General features: G+C 39.8%; 1 protein-coding gene across 10 annotated transcripts in view; it reads right to left on the reverse strand.

Moving 5' to 3' along the window:
- The window catches only part of CACNA2D3 (calcium voltage-gated channel auxiliary subunit alpha2delta 3), a 945,543-nt gene that overhangs the window by 35,142 nt on the left and 884,576 nt on the right, over positions 1-25,825 (reverse strand). For all 10 annotated transcript variants that reach the window (XR_012011921.1, XM_072785849.1, XM_072785848.1 and 7 more), the window contains 3 exons: positions 25,014-25,066; positions 23,444-23,499; positions 13,587-13,698 (listed from right to left, as the gene is read on the reverse strand). Coding sequence is in view for 9 of the 10 variants with exons in the window: in XM_072785849.1 (XP_072641950.1) it covers positions 13,587-13,698; positions 23,444-23,499; positions 25,014-25,066 (221 nt within the window). In the remaining variant the exon portion in view is untranslated. The remainder of the gene's footprint in view (positions 1-13,586; positions 13,699-23,443; positions 23,500-25,013; positions 25,067-25,825) is intronic.

Here is a 25,825-nt window from a genome sequence, read left to right on the forward strand (position 1 = left end):
TACCAAATGCACAAAGAACCTCAGTCATTAGCTGGTGGCTGATGTGTTTGTTAAGGATCTTAGGCTATATCTTCCTAGGCATAAGGATGGTACAGAGATTATTGTCTGCCACCCCTAGGTTGCCAAGGGCTTTTCCTGTCAAAATCATGAGCAATCCTAAAAAGGTGGAAGTAGAGTTCACCTGAAAGAGAGAGAGAGAGAGAGAGAGAAAGAGAGAGAGAGAGAGAAAGAGAAAGAGAAAGAGAGAGAGAAATGCCAATCCCAAAGAAAAGCTGATCATTAAAAAATGAATTCCCTTGAGTATACAAAATGTCCTGTGAAAAAGTAGTTTGTGTCTAGAAATTTTATGTCTATATTCAATATGCTGCATTTCAAGCAGCATTTCTACTTTTGATCCTTTGAGCTCCTTTAATACATCAGATGGGTTTTTAATACCCATAGGAATATATAAACTCTTTCCAAGCTAAACAAATGGAGGGCAAGCTGGAGAGTTAATAAACACACATCTATAGGGTTTTGGCAACTTGCTAAGCCACTTCAGGTGCAGCAACAGGCAGCCCAAGGGAGGCACACAGACTGCTCTTTGAGGTAGGGATGGTGGGCGTCACAGCACAAACAGCCATCGGGATGGAGACAATGCACCGCAGAAATGCAGCTCGAAAACGTCAATAGTGTGGATACAGCTCTGCACTCCTCCATTCCACATGCAAATAAACATTCTAAAAATATTCCTTGGCTATGCTGGTCTCCTACCCTCCGGCATGGAAGAGGAAAGCCTCACTGTGTTGTGAGCCCAGCCAAACTTACATGTGCTCCCACCCCGCTTTCCCACACATTAAGAAATGTACAAATGGGAAATTGTGAGACTAATTCATGTCAGGTAGAGACCTGCCTAGTCATTATAGACATGCGCCCCTCTCATTTTGCATCATGGACTCGAGAGGGAAAACAGTAATTTACAACATTTCCTGTACTAAAACCTCTCCAAACACTGATTATCAAAGGGCAAGTAAAGATAGCAACACCTACACAACCACTATTCTATCTGGAACCTCAAAGTTGTAATCGTCCTTGCATTTGGAATAGGGCACCCTTATCCTGTGGGCATCTGAGAAAGAGAACCAGTAAAGTCGTGTCTCCGGTGAAGTACCTCATTGAATTGAGATCCAAAGAACTGGTAGGGAAATCAACTAGAGGTTTTAATCCCAATTATTCTAATGCCTCTGGGACATGTTTTCATCTTCCGGCACTATTTCAACAATTCAAAGTACAACTCCCAAGACAAGCATTTACCTCCCCTTCCCCTTTTTTAAGTTTTAAGCCAACATGTTTTTAGCAACCACACACATACAGCACTAACGAGGCTGTTGACTGTCAGAGCTAGTACTGAATTATTCAAACCTGGCACCACACCCATAATATGAAAAGAAGGTAGCCCTTTATCAAGGGATGAGTGGCACATTCTCAACATTAGATGACCAAGTGTTAAGAAACTTACAGATTTGATAATCATGTTTTAAATCTTTTTTTTTTTTTTGATGAAAATAAATTGCTTTTAGGATCCAGAAGTTATTTCTACCAGCTTTCTGAGATACAGAATAGGAAGCAAGAATTTAGCAAGGAGGAGGAGGCTGGTTTTCTTCTGCCACAGTGCGGGTGTGACACTGTAAAATTCAAAGGGACAGGAACTATTTTGATTTGGGTGATCCACAGCTCTGTATATTACCCAGCCAACATGGCAAGGTATAAGTGAGTAAAAATGACACCAAGGGAAAACATGGAGGAAAAGAAGATGCACAGCTCTCAATCTCCAAAGAGAAGAATTTGACCTTTGGTGTTAATCTCATTGTAGAGTGGAAAAGTTGTCTTGTTTAGAAGTGAACTAAGCCTGCTGGAAAGGGCCAATGATTATTTCATGGGAAATTGAATCACATTTATTTACACATTTTAAACAAGATTGAGTACAGTAGTTTGGCAAGAATCTATAGAGCAGGAGATACAAAAATATTTCAACAAATTAGTGTGCTCTTGCAAATTAAGTGGTTAAAACTGTTACATTTTAACGCCTACAAATTACATTATTCATGACACTAATGTACTCCCACGGGCAAAGTCTGTGTCCAATTTGTATAATGAAGTATCTGATCACTATTGAATATATGTGTAGTCTCTAATTCAGATTTCCATTTTTTTTTTTTTTTTTTAATGAACCAAGCGCTCAAGTAGATCCAGGAAGTGGCAAAAATCCAAGATCTACTTTATCTAGGACAGTCTTGTTGGAGCAAAAACCTCACCAACTACTTTTCCTGATTGAAACTATTAGTTTTACCTTCCAGCCTAAGAAATCTGGAAGAGGAGCCTGACTGGAGTTCTGTGGTTTTCCTATATCCCTGTCAACACAGATGGGTTTGTGGATTGTGCTCTATAAAAATATCTCCCATTTATGCAGCGTTTACTCTGTACTGGGCACTGTGCTAAGTATGAGCATTGTACTTTTTTTTTAACCCACACACAGATTCTATGAGGCAGGTATTATGCCCCTTGGGCAGATGAGCAGAGCAGAACCCAGACATTTAAATAACTGGTTAAAATTTTTGCATGATTAAGTGTGGTAGTCCAGATTGTAGTCCAACCCCAGGGCCCAGCCTCTCAGCCTTGACTCAGGAAGACGCCATGTCCCCATTGTGCAATGGATCCATTTTACAGGTTGTTTCCAGAAGGCCCACTGGTAAGAACACCTGCAGGGCATTCGCTGGGAACAGTCTGAAGACTTGTGGTAAAACGCCCACCCAGTGTGAGACCTCAACAGGAAATTGGAGTAGTTTGTAGGAAAATGGAATCCCTGAACTATGGTTCTCTGAACTGTAGCCCACGAAACATGTCAACACAGCTTCGAGACCAATTACTTTCTTTCAGTTTAGCGGACAAATGAAAGGCGCATGGGGAGAAGTGATGAGAGAAGGAAAGTGTAGCCACAGCTTTTGGGGCTTCCAAGAAGATGAGCAAAGCTTGTGTTCTGATCCCAAAGTGAAACTAATGGCAACATAATTTTTATGAAAAGCGATGAGTGATACTACCCCCCAAAAAAGACATCCGCACACACACACACACACACACACACACACACACATATATATACACACATACACACGCACACAAAACCAACCAAAAAAATCTAATTTGCCTTAAAAATTAATATCTTACCGGCATTGAAATGTGACAAGAATTTTAACGTTCTGGCATTCTACATGTTACACATGTTTCCCTTTATTCTTGATTCATTATTTTTCTTAACGAGCTAGAAGTAGTTAACTTAGAGATTGATTTTCATTCCAAGTGAATCTTGTCTCAGCAAAGGTTGAGAGGGTATCAAGAAGGAAAGAAACGTATTGGAAATAGTAAAACATTACATTCTTTTTAGATATCCAATTTTGTTAAACTTGTTGACAGTCACAAATGCCCAGAAAATATGGGCTGAGTTGTTTTCGATTGCTGTTTGAATAACAGATTAATTTAATAATCAGTGGGATATTGAATGACGAAAATTATTGGTTAAAGCAGCCAAACCACCAACCCTAATGACATTCTTATGTAAATTCTTATTTTCTTTTAGGCTCCTGCATTCTTAATAAACCCTATATTTTTGAAAATCCTTTTTTAAACATTGCATACTGTCCCTCTGTTATATCTGTCTATGATATAGAGATAAATGTCCACTTTTAGCGTTGCCAATTTGAAGGTTTCTATTTAGAGCAACTGAGTCACCTCCTGATGTATTTTCCATATAAAACCATCAAGAGATTCTGGAAACAGGATATAAAAACGAAGTCAGGAGCAGCCAGTCTTCAAAGATCACTGGGGACCAAAAAGACTTTTACTATATGGCCGGAACAACCTGACATGGTTTCCTGAGTTCTAGCAAAATTTTAAGCACCAAGGACATCTGATTTCTTCTAAGAGATGGGAAGATTGTTAATGACAGCCCCCAACAAACTGCAGCACAAAGCATGTTCCCGTGGGAAGCGCACAGTTCTTTGGGATTGTTGCTCTATGGTTTGCCATTGCTTGTGGAGCAAAGTAATCGCTGCCTTTAGAAGGGTTTGTAATGGACACAGTTTTGTATGTTCCATTGCGGGAGGCGAGATGTTTTTCTTTGAAAAAGATCTTAGTGCGTAATTTCTGAAATGCTATAATTTTCACCAAACTCAGTTTCCAGCTCGCTCCTGGCCAAACGCTGTAGAATTGTGTTATTTTTGAAAGTCACTGCCCCTGACCTGAAGTTACCTACAAAGTTGGTCGAGAATTAGTAATTGTCTTAGAGAACCAGTTCTGCAAAATCTCACTTTTTCCAGGTAAAGATTGACAAATTTCTACACGAATTAGATATAAAGCAGAAATGTGCATTCAGCTTCCTGGTTGCCACCAAACATGTTGAAAATCTACTGGCCATCAACAAGGGAGAGATGACAAAAGTCAAATAACATTATTTTTCTCCTTAGCATATTTCATTCTAAGAATACAAAGATCGTACAAAATGCAAATTGTTATCTTCATAAATACTTTGATAAATCCTCTGATATACCTTCTAATAAATTTCATTTCATAAAATGAAGCAAAGAAAGAGAGGAAGAGATATGCAAAAGATACTCAAAGGCTCGGGCCTTCAGGTACATCTGAGACTATTATCATAGGCCTTTTTTGGTATGATATGAGAACTCTACATGATTTTATAACAAAGCTTCACAAGGATTTTTGGATTAGAAAAAAAATAGTCATGGATTGATTTTTTCACTCATCTAATTATCCCCATTGATCTTTCAATTTCTAATCCTTAAAAAGAGGATGGGATGGAGGAGGAGAAACAAGTGGGTTTTTTCCTCTATTAGGACAGGAGTACAGTGTGTGTGTGTGTGTGTGTGTGTGTGTGTGTGTGTGTGTGCTGGTGGTGCAGGGGAAAGTTGCGGCAGCAAATGATCTATCTGAATCACGACTTTTTGCTTCAAGAGACCACTATTGTCACTCTGATTGCTGTCATTTCTCCCATCATCAGGAATTGGATCATTTTTTTTTCTCCCTTCTTTACAAGTTTTCTGTTGTGCCATCCTGGTATTGGAGTAGCATCTGAAGTCTTCAAAGGACTAGTTCTCTTTGACGGGAGAATCAAAGGGGCAACATTACTCATTCCTTGCCTCTTCTCCCATCCCTCCTCACCCCCAGCTCTGCATTCCTGTTTCCCTGAACCTCTAACAATCTGTTGAACAAACCACAATTCCTCTTGCCTATGCAAGGCTCTTCCCTCTGCCTGGATACTCTTACCTGCTAACTCTTACATATCCTGGTGGTCTGACATTAAATGCCACTTCTTCCAAGGCGCCTCTCTTGACCACCCTAAGCCTCTTTCTGTGCTTCTGTGTGACATTTACTGTATAATCTTAGCCCTAAGCATGGAGTGTTGACATTGCCTAGTTACCTATCTGTAAACTCCAAGAGGGCAGGAATTATGTGTGTGCCTCATTAGCTTCTGGTCCCTACAAGTGTGCCCCAGTGTGTACGGCACTTGATATAACAGATAATCAAGAAATGTACACTGAAGCCCTGAGTTATCTTTAATTTTTTTCCCTAAAGCCTTAGTTTGTTCTGTAAGTAGATTCCTTAGAAACTCCCCTCAAGGTCACTAATACATCAGCCTTCGTATCTTATGAACTAATTGCCACCTCACAAGCTAGACATTAGAAACAGGTAAAACCAATCATTGATATTAGAACTTGAGAGAGTGGTTGGCATATGGTTAAGTGGGGGCTATACCTAGCATGGCCAGGTAGGGGGCTTCTGAGGGGCTTGTGATGTTCATTCACTTCTCAAATTGAGTGCTGTTCATACAGATAAGTTCACTTTGTGAAAATAAATCATGCTGCAAATGTACGGTTTGTACACTTTTCTGTACATTTTACACATCAATAAAACATTTACTAAAAAAAGAAAAGAAAAGTACAAGTCTTCATTCCTCTCCCTACTCCCACCCCTGGGCCTTTATTATTTTGCTTCTGTTGCATATGACTGAGTTACCAGGTGGTGGTCTTGAAGCTCTGAGATGAAAATTCTCCGAAGCCTGCAATGTCTTGTCAGTGTTTCCAGCAAATGGTATATGGCTTTACTCAACTTGCCAACCTCCTGTGAGTCTTGAACCCAGTGTGGAATTCAAAGCTCAAAGCAGACTCATCAGAGTGGATGTGAACACCTTGGAAGTCAACTTCATATCTTATCCATCCTTGCATTTCCCAACTCACCTGAGTTCCTGGGCCATAGCAGGAATGCAGTAACCTCCACTGAATGAAAAGTGGTCTCTCTTTAGTTTGAAATCTTAGTTTACTTATTTTAATCAAACTGCCTTCATATTTTTGGCTTCTAATTACAAGTCAACAAGGAAAAATATTGCTGATTGCTTAGCAATCATCTATCTTGGTTCTATTTGTTTTCTCATTTAGAATGGAAATAAAAAAACCTAACTTACTCCACTAAATCTGATCACCTATTGTGCACTAGGAAATAGTGGCCACCTTATGAAGTCTGTAGTTATGACTACAGAGGATATATCTCTCTGGTCAAAAAGGTTTGCAGTCATTATAAAATCAGTGGAATCTACTTCACAGAGCCACAGAGCCATGACCTGTCAACAATCCTTAAGTATACATGAATTGTGGCCATCAGAGATATACATATATGCTGTACCTTTCCCTACAGGAATTCTATAGTAGTGAAGTGATATAAAGCTATCAAAAGGAAAATGCACATTTTAATAGAACAGTTAATGGCGGCTAAAATCTTTGCATACAAAATTGGTATGGCATTATGCTGGTATAAAAGGTGGCCATTTATTGAGAACTTACTCTATTCCAGGCACCATGCTAAATCCACAACAAAAATTTTCCCACCTTATTATTACAACAAGCCTATGATATGCTTACTATTAATATTTCCCAAGTTACCCAGGAAGAAGCTGAGTTTCAGAGAGTTTAGGTTTTTTGTTCAAGGTCACACAGCTAGCAGTTACTGTCATTGGGCTTGCACACTTTCAACTTCCTGATGCCACGGCTCCTGCGCTAAACCTCTATACTCCCATGCTTTCTTGTGGTAGCTCTAGAAAGTCCTCGGTCAGAATAGTAAACTATAACATGGCAGATTAAGCCAGTATGGAAACCATCCTGCTCTAAACACTTAGATATGCTGGATGAAACAGTAAAACAGCACAAGCATGTTTAAATACAAAAGAACTTACAAGACAAGACACTAAAAGCCAACTTGAACATTTATAGCTAAGTGTAAAAAAAGTGAGTAATCTGGTGCTGTCTGGGGTCTGAACAAGCAAAACAGTATTAGCATGAGAAATCAAACTTTAAGCTGAAACTACATGCTGTTCAGGAAAAATATTTACTGTAATTATATGATGCAGAAACTCCGAAATACAAAAACTTACATAACAAGAATTCCCAGGCAGTCAATACTAACAGGATACATGATTAAAGCCCAACTGTAAATTTACTGTGAAGAGAAACTCAGGCTCTATTCTGTTCCCACAGAAATAATAATTAATAGTAAAAATCATTTCACAGTCAAGAGTGACAGCACCATGAGTAAATTATCTACCAGGAAAGAAAGCAGACATAAGAGACAAGGAAATTGGTACCTCTCCAAATCTAAACTACTGAAACAACCTTAGAAGGCCTTTATAATTAGGTCTAGAAATTTTGAGAATATGAATCTATATAAAGAATACACAGATATTTTCAGATCTACTTTCTTAGCAACTTTAAAGTATATAAGAAGACAGATTTTTTAAAAGAAGCAAATAATACATCTAAAGATAAACAGACAGATATCCACATTAAAAATTCAATGGACTCCAAGCAGTGGACTAGACACAACCAAAAGGAAATTAGTGAACTCAAGTTGAGGGAAATTACCCAGGAGAAAGTACATAAACACAGAGAAGGATATTTTTATATCTAGACACATGTCAGTGAAACTTCAGAATATCAAAGAGAAGCCCTTTAAAAGCCCTCTGAGAGGGGGGAAATCCAGACCACCTATAGAGGTGCAAAGCTAAAGCTCAGGAGACAGTAGAATAGTATCTTCAAAATATTTCAATTTAGATAGCATGGAGCTAAATTATCATTGCAGAGTACATAATAAATAAAGCATTTCAGATAATGAATGAGATCATTTACCATTTCTAGATCATTCCTGAAAAAAAAACCCAACAACTTCTAAAATACTGTAAAGCAAGAAGAAATGGTTTTTAAAAAATAGTAGACAAACTGGTAAATATCTCATTTACTACAGGCAGCAACAGCAATAATAACGTATTTGGTGGGGTAAAAACACAGAAGAGCTAAAATGTTAGGAAATATCACATGAAAGAGATGAGAGGTAATCCAAGTCAGAGGTTCTGAGAGTTTGTTCTGGGAGAGGGGAGAGATCCTGAAACCTGTACAAGGTTAAGGGTAAATACTACAAGAAAAGAGTGCATACCTTACATAGTAGGAAGGGAAAAACAGAAATAGAGAAAACTCAATAGGTCCAATTGGAGGCAAAAGAAAGGGAGGGAGGGAGGAACAGGGTGGTGAGAGGAAGCTGGGAGGGAGGAAGGGAAGGAAGGAAGGAAGAAAGAAAGAAGGAGTATAGGGATAGACAGTCTATAAGATGATGGCAGAAATAAATTCAAACTTATCTAAGCACAGTAAATTATAAAAGATTAAATCTCCAATAATGGAGATAATAAAAATGCCAAAGCCAGCTGCATTCTATTTATAAGACAAAATCCTAATGCAAAATGGCAAAAACAAAAAAGAAAGTTGAAAATGGAAGGAAAGGGGAAAACATGCCTAGGAAATGTCACCAAATGAAGAAATACTGCATCTGTGCTATTAGCAAACAAAATAGACACTGACGCATAAAGTACTTTCCCAGAGAGGGTTAGCCTGTAGTGATCAGAGGAAGCTATACTGGTCTTCAACAGGGATGCCCACAGTAACATAGTTTCCAAATGTAAAAAGCAAAGTAAATGAATAAAATGAAGGAGTGGAAAGATCCATAAGCCTGGTGAGGGCTTGATATCTAAAATAGAACAACAACAACAAAAGTTTTAACACAATAAACACACTTGATCCAATAGATACACATTAATCCCTGTACTCAGCTATTAGAGAATGAAACCTGCTTTCAAAAACACGTGGACAAGTACTAGAATACAAAGTAAGTCTCTGCACAGATCATGTGGTATACAGACCACAATGTCATTTAATCAGCGATCAAGAAGAAAAAGACAACAGCCTCAAAACTTATATACTAGGAAATCTTAAAGCATTATTTAAAAATTTACAGATCAAAAATACGGTGAAAATTAGAAAATTATCATAGCTAAATAATAATGAAATCCCTGTATAAACTGAAATGCAGAGAGAAATTATATATATATATAATATGTTTATTATATATACGAATGAAGTTGCAAAAGCTAAGCAACAAACACAAAATGTTAGAAAATAATAAAAAGTAAATCCCCAAAACATAGAAGAAAGGTAATAATACGGATAAGAAGCAAAATAAACGAAATGGAGAGTCAAAGAAAAAATAGGGAAAAATCTAACAACCTAAATAATGGTTCTTTGAAAAGAAAAAGAAAGCAAATATCTCAGAGGTACAGAGAGGGAGAGAAGGAAGGAGGAAACAATGGAGAGAGGGAGTTAGGGAAGGGAGACTGGGAGAGGGAGGAGGAGGGGGAGGAAGAGGGAGGTAGGGAGAAGGAAAGAGGGAGAGGAAGGAAGGGAAGGGGAGGGAGGGGGAGAGGCAGGAAGAAGGACTGTGAGAGAGGAAGGAGGGAGAGAGAGGAAGGGGGGAGGAAGGACAGGTAGGGAGAGAGGGAGAAGAAGGAAGGGGGGAGAAAGGGAGGGAGAGGAAGGAAGAGAGGGGGAGGGAGGGAAAGAGGAGGGAAGAGAAGGGAAAGAGGGAGGAAGAGGGAGGCAGAGGGAGGGAGGAAGGAAAGGGGTGAGAAGAGGTGGTGTTGGGGAGAAAGGAGGAGGGAAGGGAGAGAGGCTGATTTAAAAGGGGACAAAATTGCAAATGTGGCAGCATTTCTAATCAAAAGAGAACTCTATTAACAAATGTATGCAATAAACATGAAAAGTGGGAAAAAATAGGCATTTTTCTAAGAAATAGAATTACCAATTCCAAAGATATCTAACCACTGAACGAACTAATTCAGTAGTTGCAAAATTACTCACACAGAAAAAAAAAGTGAAAAACCTATCTATTCATAGTTTTCTGGTTAAATTTTACCAAACTAAAAGAACCAGATAATTTAATCTTATACAAAATTTATAAGATCCAAGTAATTTTGTGACAATAAAATGACCTTAATAAAGCCTTAATAGCAAAATCAAATGAAAATATATGAAAGGAAAAATATAGCCCACACTTTTTTTTTTTAAGATTTATTTATTTGAGAGAGAGACAGAGAAAGAGTATGGGGAGGGGGAGGAGGGCTTGGGAGGCTGGGGTGGAAGGTGGGAAGTAGGGGTGGGGGGACTTTAGCAGACTCCCTACTGAGCACAAAGGCAGACCCAGGGCTTGATCCCAGACCCTGAGATCATGACCTGAGCCAAAATCAAGAGTCATGCTTAGCAGACTGAGCCACCCAGGCACCCTAGCCTCCTCTTCTTTTTGAGGACAGATGGAAAATTCAATATAACATGAAGACCTAGCAAGATGGTTTTGGTTTTCATTTTTTTGTAATCAAGGCAATGAAAGGCCATCCTGGGAAAGAAAGCATGTTTTCACAGTAGATAATTTATCTACCTTTAAAGATATAGTATGTATGATATATTTCAAAATTTTAAAATTTAAAAATTTAAAAATTTTTATCAATGTAAGTCAACATATTAATATTTTAGTAATGAATGTGGAAAAAATGTTTTTATAAAATCCAACATCTGTTCAAATTTCAAACAACAGCAACAAGAGCAACAAACACCCCTGAATAGGTTTTCTTTAACCTAATAAAAGGTTATCTATCAAAAAATATAGGGCAGGGATGCCAGGGCGGTTCAGTGGTTAGGCATCTGCCTTTGGCTCAGGTCATGATCCTGGGGTCCTGGGATTGAGTCCCGCAACAGGCTCCCTGCGGGGAGCCTGCTTCTCCCTCTGCCTGTGTCTCTGCCTCTCTGTGTCTCTCATGAATAATTACACAAAATCTGCAAAAAAAAAAAAATCTAAGGCAACTCAGAAAATGGATAACAGTTATGGCTGCACAACACTGCAAACATACTTAATGTTCTTGGACTTTGTACTTAAAAATAGTTACAATGGGGGTGCCTGGCTGGCTCAATTAGCAGAGCAAGTGATTCTTGATCTCAGGGTGCTGAGTTCCAGCCCCACACTGGGTGTAGCGATTTCATAAACAAACAAACTTGAAAGAAAATCACTGTCAAAATCTCCTTAAAAATAGTTATGGAGGCAAATTTAATATTATTAATATTTTACAACAATTTAGAAAACCCAATAGCATACCACATGATTTCACTTACATGTGGAATTGAAAAAATAAATCAGCAAAAATACCCAAAACTCATATTTATAGATGAAGAGAACAGATTGGTGGTTGCCAGAGGGAGGAGGCAGAGGGAGACCAAATGGGTACAGAGAATCAAGAAGTAAAAACTTTCAGCAATAAAATAAATAAATCATGGGGATGTAATGTACATCATGGGGAACAGAGTCACTGACATTGTATCAATTTTCCAAGGTGATGGATGGGAGCTAGGTTTATTGCGGTGACCATTTCATAATGTATACACATGATGAATCACTATGTTGTACACCTAAAACTAATATGATATTGTATGTGAATTATACCTCAATAAAAAAATCGTATAGCAAACATCATAGTTAACATGGAATTATTAGAAGAGATTCCCTTAAATTAGAAACAAGATACAGCTGTCTACTCTCACTGCTTCTATTCAACAAGTCCAGTTACCAACAAAACAAGTATGGAGTTTAAAAAGGAAAATTTTCACAAATGATATTAGTGTGTGTGAAAAAAAGGTCCAAGAGAAACCATACACAAACTATTAAATCTAAAAGACCATTTAGCAACTGGATACAAGATAGTCAACATATGGAAATCAGTGATATTCTCAGAGTCTAGCAATTACCAATTAGAAGATGTAGTTATAAATGCATGCCATTTCTGGTGGCAGGAAAAACTATATGCTTTCAAGGTATAAATCTAACACAAAATTATAAAACTATGTTAAAAGACATGTAAATAAAGGGACACACTTAGTTTATAAATGGGAACTTCCAGTATTATACAACACAGCAATTATCTTCAAATTAATCTATAACTTTGAGCAATTTTAATCAAAACGCTAGCATAATTCATAGAAATTAATAAGCCGATTACAAAATTAATATGAAAGAGTAGAGATAAGAATAGTCAAGACAACTTAGAGAGTATGGAAAAGATATTTTTTCTCTTAATTATCAAGTCATATTACAAAGCTATAATAATTAAGAGATATGGGGTTGACATCAGTCCTGACAAACCATAAAACCTGGAAACAGATCTGAATACAGATGGGAACACATCCTATATGACACAGGTGCCATGATAAATCAATTGGGGGAAAAAAAAGACCATTCAATAAGCAGTGCTGGTTAACAGGGCAACTATTTTGAAAAAGATGAAATTAGACCCTACCTTATGGCACACACACAAATACATTCAAGGGATTCAAGTCCTAAATGTGAAAGTCAATACTTTGGAGCGTTCAGAATAAAACTATATGAGAATATCATTATGACACGAGGCAGAGACTAATTTCTTAAGGCACAAATGCACAAATCACAGAAGAATATATTAGATTACATTAAAATAAAAGCAAAGGAAAATTTCTATGCATGTAAAGACATCATAAAAGGTGAGGAGTCCGATGAAGGATGAGGAAGACACATATGTAAAGCATACAACTTCAGAGAAATCATACCCAAAACATACACAACCCAAATCAGTAAGAGTAGACTCATCACCCCACAGGCAACTGCCAACAGAATGAAGAGCTAAGAAACCCAAATGACCAATAAAACCATTTAAAAAGGCCCAATGTCATTAGTAATCAGGAAAATGCATAGTAGGTGACCAAGACTCATTCCCCGGACACCAGATTCCAGCGAGTCCCGAAGATTTGGTGCCACTAGGAAAGGCACTGAAGGATTTTTTTTTTTCCCAACAGTTAGCTGAAATGGCCAACTGTCAACTGGGAAAACACCAATTAGGACCTTAGGACTTTTTCCAATCAACAATAAAACTCGACTAAAAACCTCATGTATTCTAGGATGCGTTCTCAAGCATTTCGGATGCTTCCCAAATTCTAAATGATCTCTCTAGCGAAGCCAAATGATGCTTCTTCCAAGCTGGTGGACACACTTCCTCACACAAGAGGGCAGCCATGTTTCCATCTCTCATTGTGATCGTGAGCACCCGGACACATGTACTACACTGAGCAGAAGGGAGGCGGGAGGCTTACTTGGAGCAGTCTTCACAAGCAATGTTCCCTGAGGTTTCCTTGATGGTACGCTCAGAGACAAACGCTGGATATTCAGTATCACAAGGCTCCAGGGTCTGTTTCAATTTCTGGGCTGTAGGGATAGTGGGGGGGGGGGGGGGGAGATAAAGAACACAGGCACAGGCTTTATTATGACTGGCAGCCCACAGTAACTCAGAACCCAGTTCCGCTCCTGCCGCGCTGTGATTTTTCTAGGCACAGCATAATGCATTATTTTCTAATTAGTCAAGTGATTTCATCTGCCAAGCAACTCTATAAGCTATAATTCCTCAAGCCGTTGTGTTGGCTTCATCCACTATCATTTATGCATCACAAGAATACTTTCTGGGACGACATCAGTCAACGGATCTCTGACTTCAGACTTACTTGAACTTAGCAACAACACATATGTGTGTCTGAATAAATGTATAAAATAGGAGTTACACCGTATTATTTAGGGTGAGACTAAGGTCATGATACAATTGCGTGGTTTTATTACAGAAACAAAATTGAAATATGGAATAGTAAAATACGTAATGTCTTTGAACCACAGCCATGAACCTAATCCTGCTATTATGAAGTTCCTTGTCCAGTAATACAGCACTAGATAACCCTGGTACATGGATGGGTACCTAGTGGGCATTTTGTAAAGTCTTGGTGGTTGATAAAATAATGTTAACAAGTTATGTCCCGTGGGCAAGTTCCAGAGCCTCTTTAAATTTCAAAAATTTTTTTGTGTAAATTGGGGCTAATACAGTCCCTCTATCAGAGGGTGATGTGAGAAGTAAATGAAACAATATATGTTGAGTACTAAGTAGAGTATCTGCAATATAATGAGTGCTGAGTAAATGTCAGTTAATGATAATAATAAATAGTAACAACAGTAATCAGTAACAAGAGAAACAACAACGCTAACATTATAATAAAGTCATTGTAACATTAGAATGATAACGGTAGTAGGTACTTTAATACAGGAGTTAAAAGGAAAGACTGAAATCGGGGAAGTTTGGGGTACAAATCCTGTGCTCCATTGCTTCTAGCTAATCCTCAATATTCTCATCTGTAAAATGAAGATGCCAATAGTATGGGTACTTGTCACAGGACTTGTCACTCATTAACATTTTACCACAGGGGGTGCCTGGGTGGCTCAGTTGGTTAATCATCTGACTTGATTTGGGCTGAGGTCATGAACTCAGTGTTGTAAGATCAAGCCCCGCATGGAGCTTCACATTGGTTGTGGAGCCTATTCAAGATTCTCTCTTTCTCCCTCTGCCCCTCCCTACTCCGCTAAAAAAAAAAAAAAAAAAAAAAAATATATATATATATATATATATATATATATATATATATATATATATATAACCAGTAGAATGCTCTCATAGGATTCTAATACCCAAACTTTGTACAATTTTTGGCTGATGTTTATATGGAAATATAAACATGTATTTACAAATATATAGAATATATAGTTTACATTTTCCATACCAAAACTCAATAGGATTTTATCAAAATGATGTTTTAACAGAGTCTCAAATTGTATTCCAAATACAGTTGAATGGATGTCAGAAGCGTGGGTACATGTTTTGTGGAATGTCCATGTGGAGGCTGCTGGCACTAGGTGAGCCATACAGGACTACTGGGTGCTAAAAAAGCATTTGGTAGCCACCAGATATTTGTTGGGTGATCAGGAAGCCGTGTTCCAAGCATGTATATCCTAGTGTGATTGGGCTTTTAAAATAATATATATATATTATATATATATATATATATTTAATATATATATATAGGCTTTTCACTGAGCTTTAATTATTTTGAGGAGAGCAATTCGGGGTTGGGGTTAAAGCATAATGCGTTGTTATTTTTCTCATCTAAAACAGAAGGAAGTGGATCCAGTCAGCTTTTTTATGTATGACTTGTGATTTCCAGAAACAGGTCACTGACATTAAGGCAAGATGCCCATATTAACTCACTGAGTTGTTCTGAGTAATGAATAGACCAGGCAGGTACAGCTTTTAATCAAGAGACATACGTGGGCACTTTCACATATATGCAGGTGCACACACACACACACACACACAGCCTTAATGAAATGCTAGCTGGTGGAGAGCATTCCCACCCACCTGCCAGGAGTTGGACTAATTACATAGTAGCTAAAGGCACAAGGTAGGCACACAATCTCTTTATGACTTAGTGTTCTCCTCTGTAAAATGGGAATAAAAGGGAATAACTTTACATGGTTGTTTGAGGATGAATTAAAACATGGAGAGTGGTGACACACTGTGAGGGCTGCTTAAGTGAACATATTTACTTGAATGCAGCCACATGACTGCACGTTATTGCACTGAATTCTTAGAAACTGTTGGCCTTTTGGAAGCATTGCTTTTGGGTTAGAGAAGGCCAATCAGGAGTGCCTGGGTGGTTCAGTTGGTTAAACATCTAACTTCAGCTCAGGTCATGATTTCAGGTTCCTGGGATAGAGCCCCACATCTGGCTCTCTGCTCAGCAGGGAGTCTGCTTCTCCCTCTCCTTCTGTGGTCCCCATTGCTTGTGCTCTCTCACTCATACTCTCTCTCAAATAAATAAAATCTTAAAAAAAAAAAGAAAGAAAGAAAGAAAAGGAAAAAAAAAAAAAGGCCACTGACACCCTCCTTGACTCCCAGCTCCACTGCGGGTCCAGCACTGGTGAGTGTCACGCTCCCAACGGCACAGGTCCCAGACACTGCCTGACCCCCATGCCCTGTGGTGCGAACTCATAGCAAGTGTCATCACATGCTTGCAGAAAATCTGAATAATTCCCCTGAATGGTGTTTTTCTAGGCAATCAAATAGACAAAGGGAATGTAAGCATCTCAGGCCCTCATGACAAATTGCCTGCCTTCAAGGGGAAGGCAAGGTCAGTTTAGGCGGCCCAGGCCAAACAGCAACAAGAGAGAGAGGCACCTGGTAGAAACATCATTCACTTCCAAGTTCTTTTTCAATGCTTCTGATTTTTGTCAGGAAGGTGTCTTTGTTGGATGCTAGGGAACTTTTCCCACCTTTCATTTTCGTTTTTCTTTCATTTGCTCTTCTTCCTTCTTTATCTGGGGAGGCCACACATAAACCTCAGAGCATCTGGCTACAATTTGGTAACACTTTTTGTTGTCATGGTTCTTGTGTTCACAATTGACTCCTTTGTATATAGCAAGTGATAGTGAGTTTCAATTTGGGAAACTTCCTTTTAATATTTAAATTATTCAAATTTCAAAAAACGAGTCAGTTAAAATAAAATAAAAGATTAATTTTCAAAAACCTAATAACCCAACAACAAAGATTATAAGTGGATATGGCGCACACCGGCAGATGGCACATAATAACCTCATAATGGTAACAGCTACATTTATTAAGAAATTACTACATGCCAGATGTTGTTCTACTTTACATGTATTCATTTATTTAACAGTAAAACATGACAAAATAAAAAGACATAAACTATAAGGTGGGAACCACGATTATCCTTGTTTTGCAGATTAGTGAATGGAAGAGTGAACCAAATACATTGCCCAAATTCATCCAGTGAATATGTGGCAGAGCCAGAATTTGAACTTGTGCCGTCTGGCTCCAGCACACATATATTTAACTGCTCTGTGAAGTTTGGCCAATGAAAGAGAGGAAGAAAGGTCTTTGGGGCGGGCTGAGATAGGCAGCACACATGATTTAAATAGGCCCGATAATTGCACCATCTCTAATTGTAATTGTCTGGGCCCAGTTACAATGGAATGAGTCCAGCGCTCTCAATGGTGAGGCTCATTTGGCTCCGATCCTTCCTGGAGATGAAATTCTTCTTCCCTTGACAATTGCAGGGGACCCATACTGATGTGGCGATAAACCGTTGAGTCTGTTTGCAACCCGACTATAGATTGGCTGGAAGTTGCTTGCTGTGCTTTTGGGAAACATGCGAATTATCATATAAAACCATGGCCACATTTAATCTAAATAACATGGTTTATTATGAAGACTTTTCTTTGCCTGGAGTGCTATGGACACCACATATATTTGCCAATCATTACTGCTTATCTATGCAATTGTGAACCAATAGCTAAGGCTACCAGTGATCTAATGAGCATTGTTTTAGCCATTAGGCATTTACAACTCATTATCTTACAAAGGTGTAAGCACAAGAGGTCAGAAATCTCAACTAGGCCGATTCCTTACTTTACGGAAAACTGGGGTTCAGAAAGCAGACACGGCCTGCCTTGTGTCCCAGAGAAAGTGACTCTCATGACCATCATTTACTTAACCAGCAAAACCATCATCACCACCTTTACAGCCAATACTCACTGAACACTTACTACATGCCAAACACGATGCTAGGCCCTTGGTATGGACAGAGTCCTCACCACCATGCAATGGGGAAGGCCTACTGGTCTTCCGTTTTACAGATGAAGAAATTAGCCCAGAGAAAGAAGTTACACTGCTTGGCCAAAGTCACATTGCCATGAGCTAGGGGGCCCAGATCCACTTCCGCCAGTCACATCCTGGAGCCTCATTCTGTCCATTACACTGCTCTACTTCCCATCCCCGTTAGGCCGGCTGTCTCAAGCTGAAGCCATGACCTACCACTCACTCACAATGAAGCACCCAATGGAGCATCCACACAATTGAATTTCTTTAATTTTCCCTTAGCAACAAATGTCCCTGATGAGAATAACTGACTTGGGTTCACAGTAATTACGGGCAGACAACTGGGAATGAATAGAGTTGCCATTTGAAAAGCTTTCCCCTTCTTTTGTCTCTGTGAATGCACCCCCATTCATATTCGGTGCCAGCAAGCTCCATTCTCTTTGTGCAGCTTCGCCAAAATGATACCTTTGTGATAATCAAGCAGAAATGGGCTTGCACAGTCCCCTTCATTAAGGAAATGAAGCAGATAAACAGTGTAATTATGGATTCCATTTTTAGCTAAACAAAGATGTATGTCTCAGCACAGGGTCTTTATCTAGTGAGGGAATGGTAAATTTAGAATGAAGAAACCTTGCAAGTCAATACTGCTGTGATGCTTGAAACTTTACTGATGCACTGGATCTTAGCATTTATATTTTCCTTTAACAAAGATACCCAGAGGACAGCAGCCCCGAAGATGAGTCTGTTCACCCCCCATTTGATTCATTTCTCCATCTATGGATTGCAAATAGTCAGCCCTGCCCAGCAGAAGCCTATAGGCCCAAATGAGATAATCCACATAAGGCAGCCAGCTCTGCACAGGGGCTCAAACAAGGTGGGCTGCCTTGCTCACTGCCATCTAGCTGAGCCCTTGGCTTATGTCTGAGCCTATTATCTAATAGCTGTCTGACTTAGGTAGCTCAGAAAGGTTTAGTGACAAATTCCAGCAGTCCCCACCTCTCAGGTATGATGATAGGATCTGAAGATAGTCTAGCGCCAACACTCTGGAAATGGAAAAGCACTACACTGTATATTTGCACACTGTACGGTGATGATATAACCATTTGATGAGGTCTTTCTAGAGTCTAGGGGAAGGTCTCGCAGTGTGGCAACAGAGCGACGTGACTTGGAATTATCTATTAAGGAATTTTTTCAAAAGAATTTTCTCAAAGAAAATGGTGAGCTGAAGCATCTCATTATTCCTCTTAGCTGAAACTCTGCCCTCTGTTGGTCCTGGTACAGGGGGAGCAGAGGAGAGGGGATGTAAAATTTCAGAATGGGAACCTTCATCCATTTCTGTAAGCATCATGAGTGCAAAGGCCACCATAATCTTCTTCCTTATTCTTCATTCCCTAACCTATACTCTTCAGTCTACACTAGGGTTTCCCAACATTGGCACTACCGATATGATATTTTGAGTAGGATAATTCTTTGTTGTCAGGGGTTGTGTGTCCTAGGAAGTTTAGCAGCATCCCTGGCTTCTACCCACTAGATGTCAGTAGCAAGCACCCCCACCCCCTATCTGGACCCCCCAGTTGTTCAATGTCTCCAAATATTGCAATGACTCCTAGAAGAAAAAATCCCCCCCAAGGCTGAAAAACACTGGTCTGAGCAAAGATCACAGTGACTGGCACACAATAAAAATTTTTAAACTAATTTCAAATCTGAAGGGCCAGAACCAGAGTGTGGGCAGATGCCTGGGGCAGCAGGTCATGGGGAAGAGGAGCAAGCCAGGGTGAGAATGGGGCAAATGGAGAAGTAGGTTGGCATGAAGAGGTGGGGCATCCTCATGCTCATCATGGAAGCTCCTCACCCAGAGGTGGGCAGGCACAGGATAGTGAAGATGGATGCCGAAAAGCAAACCCTGATGCTGACCAGTCTGCTGCTCTCAGCACTGAACGCACTGGAGCCAGCCATGGTCTCAGTCACAAAAGCCCCCGCTGCCCAAAGCATAAGTACCACCAACCATATGGGGAGTGCTCTCTCTGTGCTAAGTCCACCCAGGCCTTCAAGGGCACCGCCTAACCCATTTCTCACACCTGCCTTAAGTGCCTGGTTATCTCTGCTGACCAATCAGGACACCAGAGCCCAGACACACCAAGAGACTCACCCAGAAGCAAGCAGCTAGCAAGCAGCAGATGCAGCCTGCTTGATTCCAGAGCAGAGCACTTAATCTGGGCAAAACGGCTGCTCCAGGCTCCCGGAGCTCAAAGCCTGATTTGAAGCTGTGGTGACTTGTCTGCAGGAACTGGCGCTGAGGCCAGAGCAGCCCGATGCCCAACTTGCATTGCATTCTCTTGGCCTCTATTGATCTTCCTTCTTCCACGATTCCTTTTTTTTTTAAAAAGATTTTATTTATTTATTCATGAGAGACCCAGGGAGAGAGGCAGACACAGGCAGAGGGAGAAGCAGGCTCCCTGCAGGGAGCCAGATGTGGGACTCGATCCCAAGACCCCAGGATCATGCCCTGAGCCGAAGGCAGACAATTCAACCTCTGAGCCACCCAGGCATCCCCCATCCCACACCATCCTTCCCTTTTAATCTCATCTAACCTTTTTCATTCCTAATAGTAAAACTGTGGAGAAGCTAGTGGAATAAGAAAAGTAAATAGAAGAAGATAGCAAGCACCCATTTAGTGGGTTCCTTCTCAGCTCTCACGTGTGCAATTTTCAACAAAAGCAGGTTTGTGTTATAGGTAAAATTTTCTTGGGGGACATAATACTCTTCCTTTCCTAGTTCATATTTTGTTCTCTGCTTATTGACTCCCCACTGGCCATACTGATTGCTGACCCTATTTAATTCCGTATCCCCTCTCCCCCATCATTGGACGTTTTGCTGGCATATATACAGTTTTGTATATTGTTTATCTTGCTATGTCACTTAGTTTCATTAGCAGTTTTGATCTTATTAAAAAGATTTGTTTTCAGGGCAGCCCGGGTGGCTCAGTGGTTTAGTGCTGCCTTCAGCCCAGAGCCTGATCCTAGAGACCTGGGATCGAGTCCCACATTGGGCTCCCTGCATGCCAGCCTGCTTCTCTCTCTGCCTGTGTCTGCCTCTGTCTCTGTCTCTCTCTGTCTCTCTCTCTCTCTGTGTCTCTCATGAATAAATAAATAAAATCTTTAAAAAAAGAACAAGATCTGTTTTCAGAAACAGAATCTTATTAAAAAGTTTCTCTGGCTCTCTGCGGATGGGCTGTCATTTATTTTGAAATGTCCCTATTAATCATCATTTAAAGAGTTACCAGTATTTGCAATCATCAGTTCCTTAGTGATGATCATCCTGTCATAGAATCCTTTGCTCCTACCCCAGTTTACTTCCTTAGTTCAGATTTCTAGAAATGGGGTTATGGACATTCAAAGCAGGTATTGACCCAACATGAAGGGCAAGTGTGGAACCCACACACTAAGGGTCGCCAGGACAGTGTGTGTGTGTGTGTGTGTGTGTGAGAGAGAGAGAGAGAGAGAGAGAGAAAACAGAGCACAAAGGTGCTATAATACTGGGCTGTCAGTTTTTCAGGATTGAGCCAACCCCAAATATACTTGGATTAGGTTCACTGTAATCAGAGGCCACCCTGTGCAGCCGCATCCCCGCGTACACCTCTCTGTAGGCATTCCTCCGTGTCATACTCTAATAAGAAATGAGGGAATTCCTGAATGTAGGCAACATAGGCCTATGTGTAAATTATAAAGCCATGATGACAGTCACTATAATGGTCATACCCAGCAAAAGGAAGATTTGTTAGGGTATTCAGTACGTGGAGACTGAGCACCTATTTTTTTTTAATTTTTTTAAAATTTATTTATGATAGTCACACAGAGAGAGAGAGAGAGGCAGAGACACAGGCAGAGGGAGAAGAAGGCTCCATGCACCGGGAGGCTGACGTGGGATTCGATCCCAGGTCTCGAAGATCGCGCCCTGGGCCAAAGGCAGGCACCAAACCACTGCACCACCCAGGGATCCCGAGACTGAGCACCTATTAAGCACTGAGCATTAGTTAGGTACTAAGGGATAACACTGGTTGTAAGGCATACCTCCTGCCACCAAGAAACTCTAGTTTAGTGTGAAGGAAACAAATTGAGACAATAATGGTGCAAGGGCACCTGGGTAGCTTGGTGGTTGAGTGTCTGCCTTTGGCTCAGGTCATGATCTCAGGATCCTGAGATTGAGTTCCACATCAGGCTCCCGACAGGGACTCTACTTCTCCCTCTGCCTATGTTTCAGCCTCTCTTTCTCTGTGTCTTTCATGAATAATAATAAATAATGGTTGTAGAAGAGCTGGGGAAATAAATGTGTGAGCTGACTGCAACGAAAGCATGAAGAAAATCCTGCTAACTCTTCCTGGAAGAATTAAAGGAATCCTTTCCCACTAGGATTTTAGGGGATGGGAGAGGAAATGTCAGATTGAAGTACATCCAGCACCTGGAGGAGGCTGAGACATTACTAATCTACCTCTTTGAAAAAGACAGATAATTAAAAAAAATAATAAAAATGGTAGCAGTCTAGTCTTCTGCTAGTTCCTGGCATCCCAGGTAAGAAAATGAACATGAATGAACACACACAGGAAAGAAGAAGCAGAGCATGTCTGAGAAAGAGTGCGTGACGGAGCAGGTGGGGCAGATGGCTGTGAGCCGGCGCTCATTAAAGAGCACTGGCTTTGTAGGGCATGGGGACTCGACTAGTCATCATTGTGGTCAACAGTGTCGGCACCGGTATCATAAGGTAATTACAGCTATCACTTTTTGAGGGCTCATTATGTTCCAGTCACCATGCTCAGCATATATATGATTTATCACTAAACACACACAAGATAGGAGATAAATATTATTTATTATGTCTCCCATTTTGCTTACTATGGAGAAACTGAGTCTCAAAGAGATCAACTAACTTGCCAAAGGCAAACCTTGGAGACAGGAATGCAATCTGCTGATCTAACTCCTCAACTCACACCTCTAAGAGTTTCTACTAATTACTGCTCAAACACTGAAGGCTTTTGAGTAGGGAGCATAATATGATTAGATTTATATTTTAAGAGGATAATTATTAAAAACCATTAAACAAACAAACAAAAAAACAGAGTGGTTATCCATTCACTCAGCCTGAACAAGGCAATGTGTCTCCCTTCGATATTAAGCACTGCCCACGAGCTTGTTGAAGAATTTACCTGTGCAATGTACGACCTCAAAGTCTTAGTTAAGGAAACAGGTCCAAGTGTACATTCAACAGGAGCTGAATGAAACCTGTGGAATTTTTGTCAGACTGGATGGCAGGAAAGTCAGCACAAAGGGTGTCTTTCGCTAATGGAGCTAAAAACCATCACTTTTTCCTGGGTAGTTGTATGTTTGTCCATCCTTGGTGAAAAGTAGCCAGTGAACCCCGGGTTTACCACTCTGAGCTGGGAAACAGGGACTGGTTGCTGCTTACCTTTAGCTGTCATATCTGAGTGCCACCAACTGCAGAGGTTAAATTCCACCAGGAACCTAAACAGGTGATGCAAAAGCCCAGAGTTATTTGGTCATTGGCCCCTTGAACAGAACAGCAACATTCTGTTATTCAGCATTGCTCACTTCATTTGAAAGAATAACATCATGATCAGAAGGTACAGTATGGTTGGTTGTGTTACCCTTGAATTTTCACTGGGCTTTATCTTCCTTGTGAAAGGCTATTTTATCACCAATGCCAGGCAGCCACACCCTGAAATTGGGTTTCCCTACACTCAAGAACTCTGTTGAGAAATATCCTGCTTGTAGGGAGAAATAGTTTTCCAGTTATAGTCTGAGTCTCTAGGAAAAAGCCAGTTTCCAAAGGCCTTCCTCTGTCTTGGTGCAGAGATACAAACAGCATATTCTCTACCTAGAGTATGATCTATAGTAATAAAGAAGTCTTTCCAAATTTATTCTGCAATGCAAACTTGTTCAGCCTTGTGTGTGTGTGTGCGTGTGTGTATGTGTGGCACAGATGGAACAAGCTTCTCTTTATGAAATTATGCCACAATGAAACTTCAAAAAAATATATCAGAATTTCTCAATTGATGGCAAAAAATGTGAAAGTAATATAAACCATCCTCCAAATGAATAGAGATAGATCAAAATTCCATCATTTCTTTTTTAGGCTCAAAGCTACTACCTCCAGCAGCTCACTGTCAATTAAAACCTCACTATTGTCTGTTGCTGTATTTTCTGCCTCTTATGTACATAAGAGAAATGAATTTCAATTTATAATGTTGTTAAATTAATATAGGTTGCATTAAGGCATAAAGAAGACGATGGCTGTTTATCAAAGGGTAAGAAATCTTCCTCAAACCCCTGGAAGTACAGCTGTAGTGGGCAAAGTAAGAACTTGAGAGTTTGGTGCAGCTTAAGGAATCTGGTTTTCAGGTTCGTCCATGGATTTCCACTCTTTCATGGGACATGGTATTTCTGTCATGTGTCCAATATCTCTTCTGGGAGTCAAACCTTCCATCTTTGTGCCATTTCAATCTGACATAAGTCACAGATGCATCTAACACCCTCCAAATAGGACTGTGGTTTGGGTAAACCATTCACACCTGAGAAAAGCTGACACCCCTGGCCCAGGACTGCATAAGCCCCGCTCCTGCACATGCCCCCTCTCCTGCACATGCCAACACTTCCGAAGGAGCACAGTGGGCAGCCCTGGCAATTTGTTCTTCTGACCACAGCCCACCCAGGCTGCATTAAAAACAGCCAGACATCTATGTTAAATTTAACACTAACCACAATAAATAAATTTGGTTTGTATATTGCAAGCTGTTAGTCTGCTAAACAATGACATAAGGGCATAAGCAGTGACCATGAATAACTTAAAGATAATTTTTTGGTCTCAGCTTTCAATATTTCGAGATATCCAATGAGGTTATCTCAGAGTATTCTGAATCTAATGGTTGTTCAAAACATGGAACACAGTCTTCCAATTCACTTTATAATACAAAAGAAAAGGAATGTTACTCTTTAAAAGTGCAGCAAATTGTACTTACAGGACAAGTTCTGTCATTATCCATTTTACTGCAGCAAGGAAGGCATTATAAGGCTGAAGAGAAGAATTGGATTCATTGAAAACAATGCATCACATATGAAATTTGTAGTTTAACTTAAGGCTTTACATAAAGACAATGTTATTCTTCTAGAGAGATTAATATCACGTTGGAAAACAGCGAAGCCCTTGCTACAAGAAGAACATGGTTGGATACCGTATTCTAAAACTAACATTTTAAAACTTTGAACTCCCCTGTAGTGAGATGTGATTTACAAGTAAAATAAACATGATCTAATACAGGGGTTATCTCTGGGAGGAAAAAGGAAGTTCAGCAAACGATGTTTAAACCTTTGTCCTCCAGGGGCTAATATTTTGCAGCCTAATGCTGAGGGGCTAGAATCATACAACTAATTTCAAGTGGTAATCCACAGATCTGCCTTTCAGAAAGGGGATTCCCTGTTCTCCATCACTGTATGTCATTCGCTGAAATAAGCACAAGTTGCATATACTTGATTTTAATGTTGCCCATGAGTTATGTAGGATTCAAGCTGCCTTTTCTCACACATACATATTTGGATTTGAAAAAAAAAAATAACAGCCATATGAACATGTGATTTTATCCTTGCAGAAAATCCCCTTCATCTCTATAAAAGAAGGTATTGACAGCCTAATCTTTATTTCAGAATATTTTAATTTAAAAAAGCAGTTGGATTGTTTACTCTGTGATATTTTCTATGTGGATAATTCAATTTCCTAAATTCTGGAAAATACCAGGTCTTCCCCTCAGTTAGTTCTTTGTAGATGCCAGATATT

The sequence above is a fragment of the Canis lupus genome, chromosome 19 (assembly GCF_048164855.1).
Source record: "Canis lupus baileyi chromosome 19, mCanLup2.hap1, whole genome shotgun sequence".
NCBI classification, from domain to species: Eukaryota; Metazoa; Chordata; class Mammalia; order Carnivora; family Canidae; genus Canis; species Canis lupus.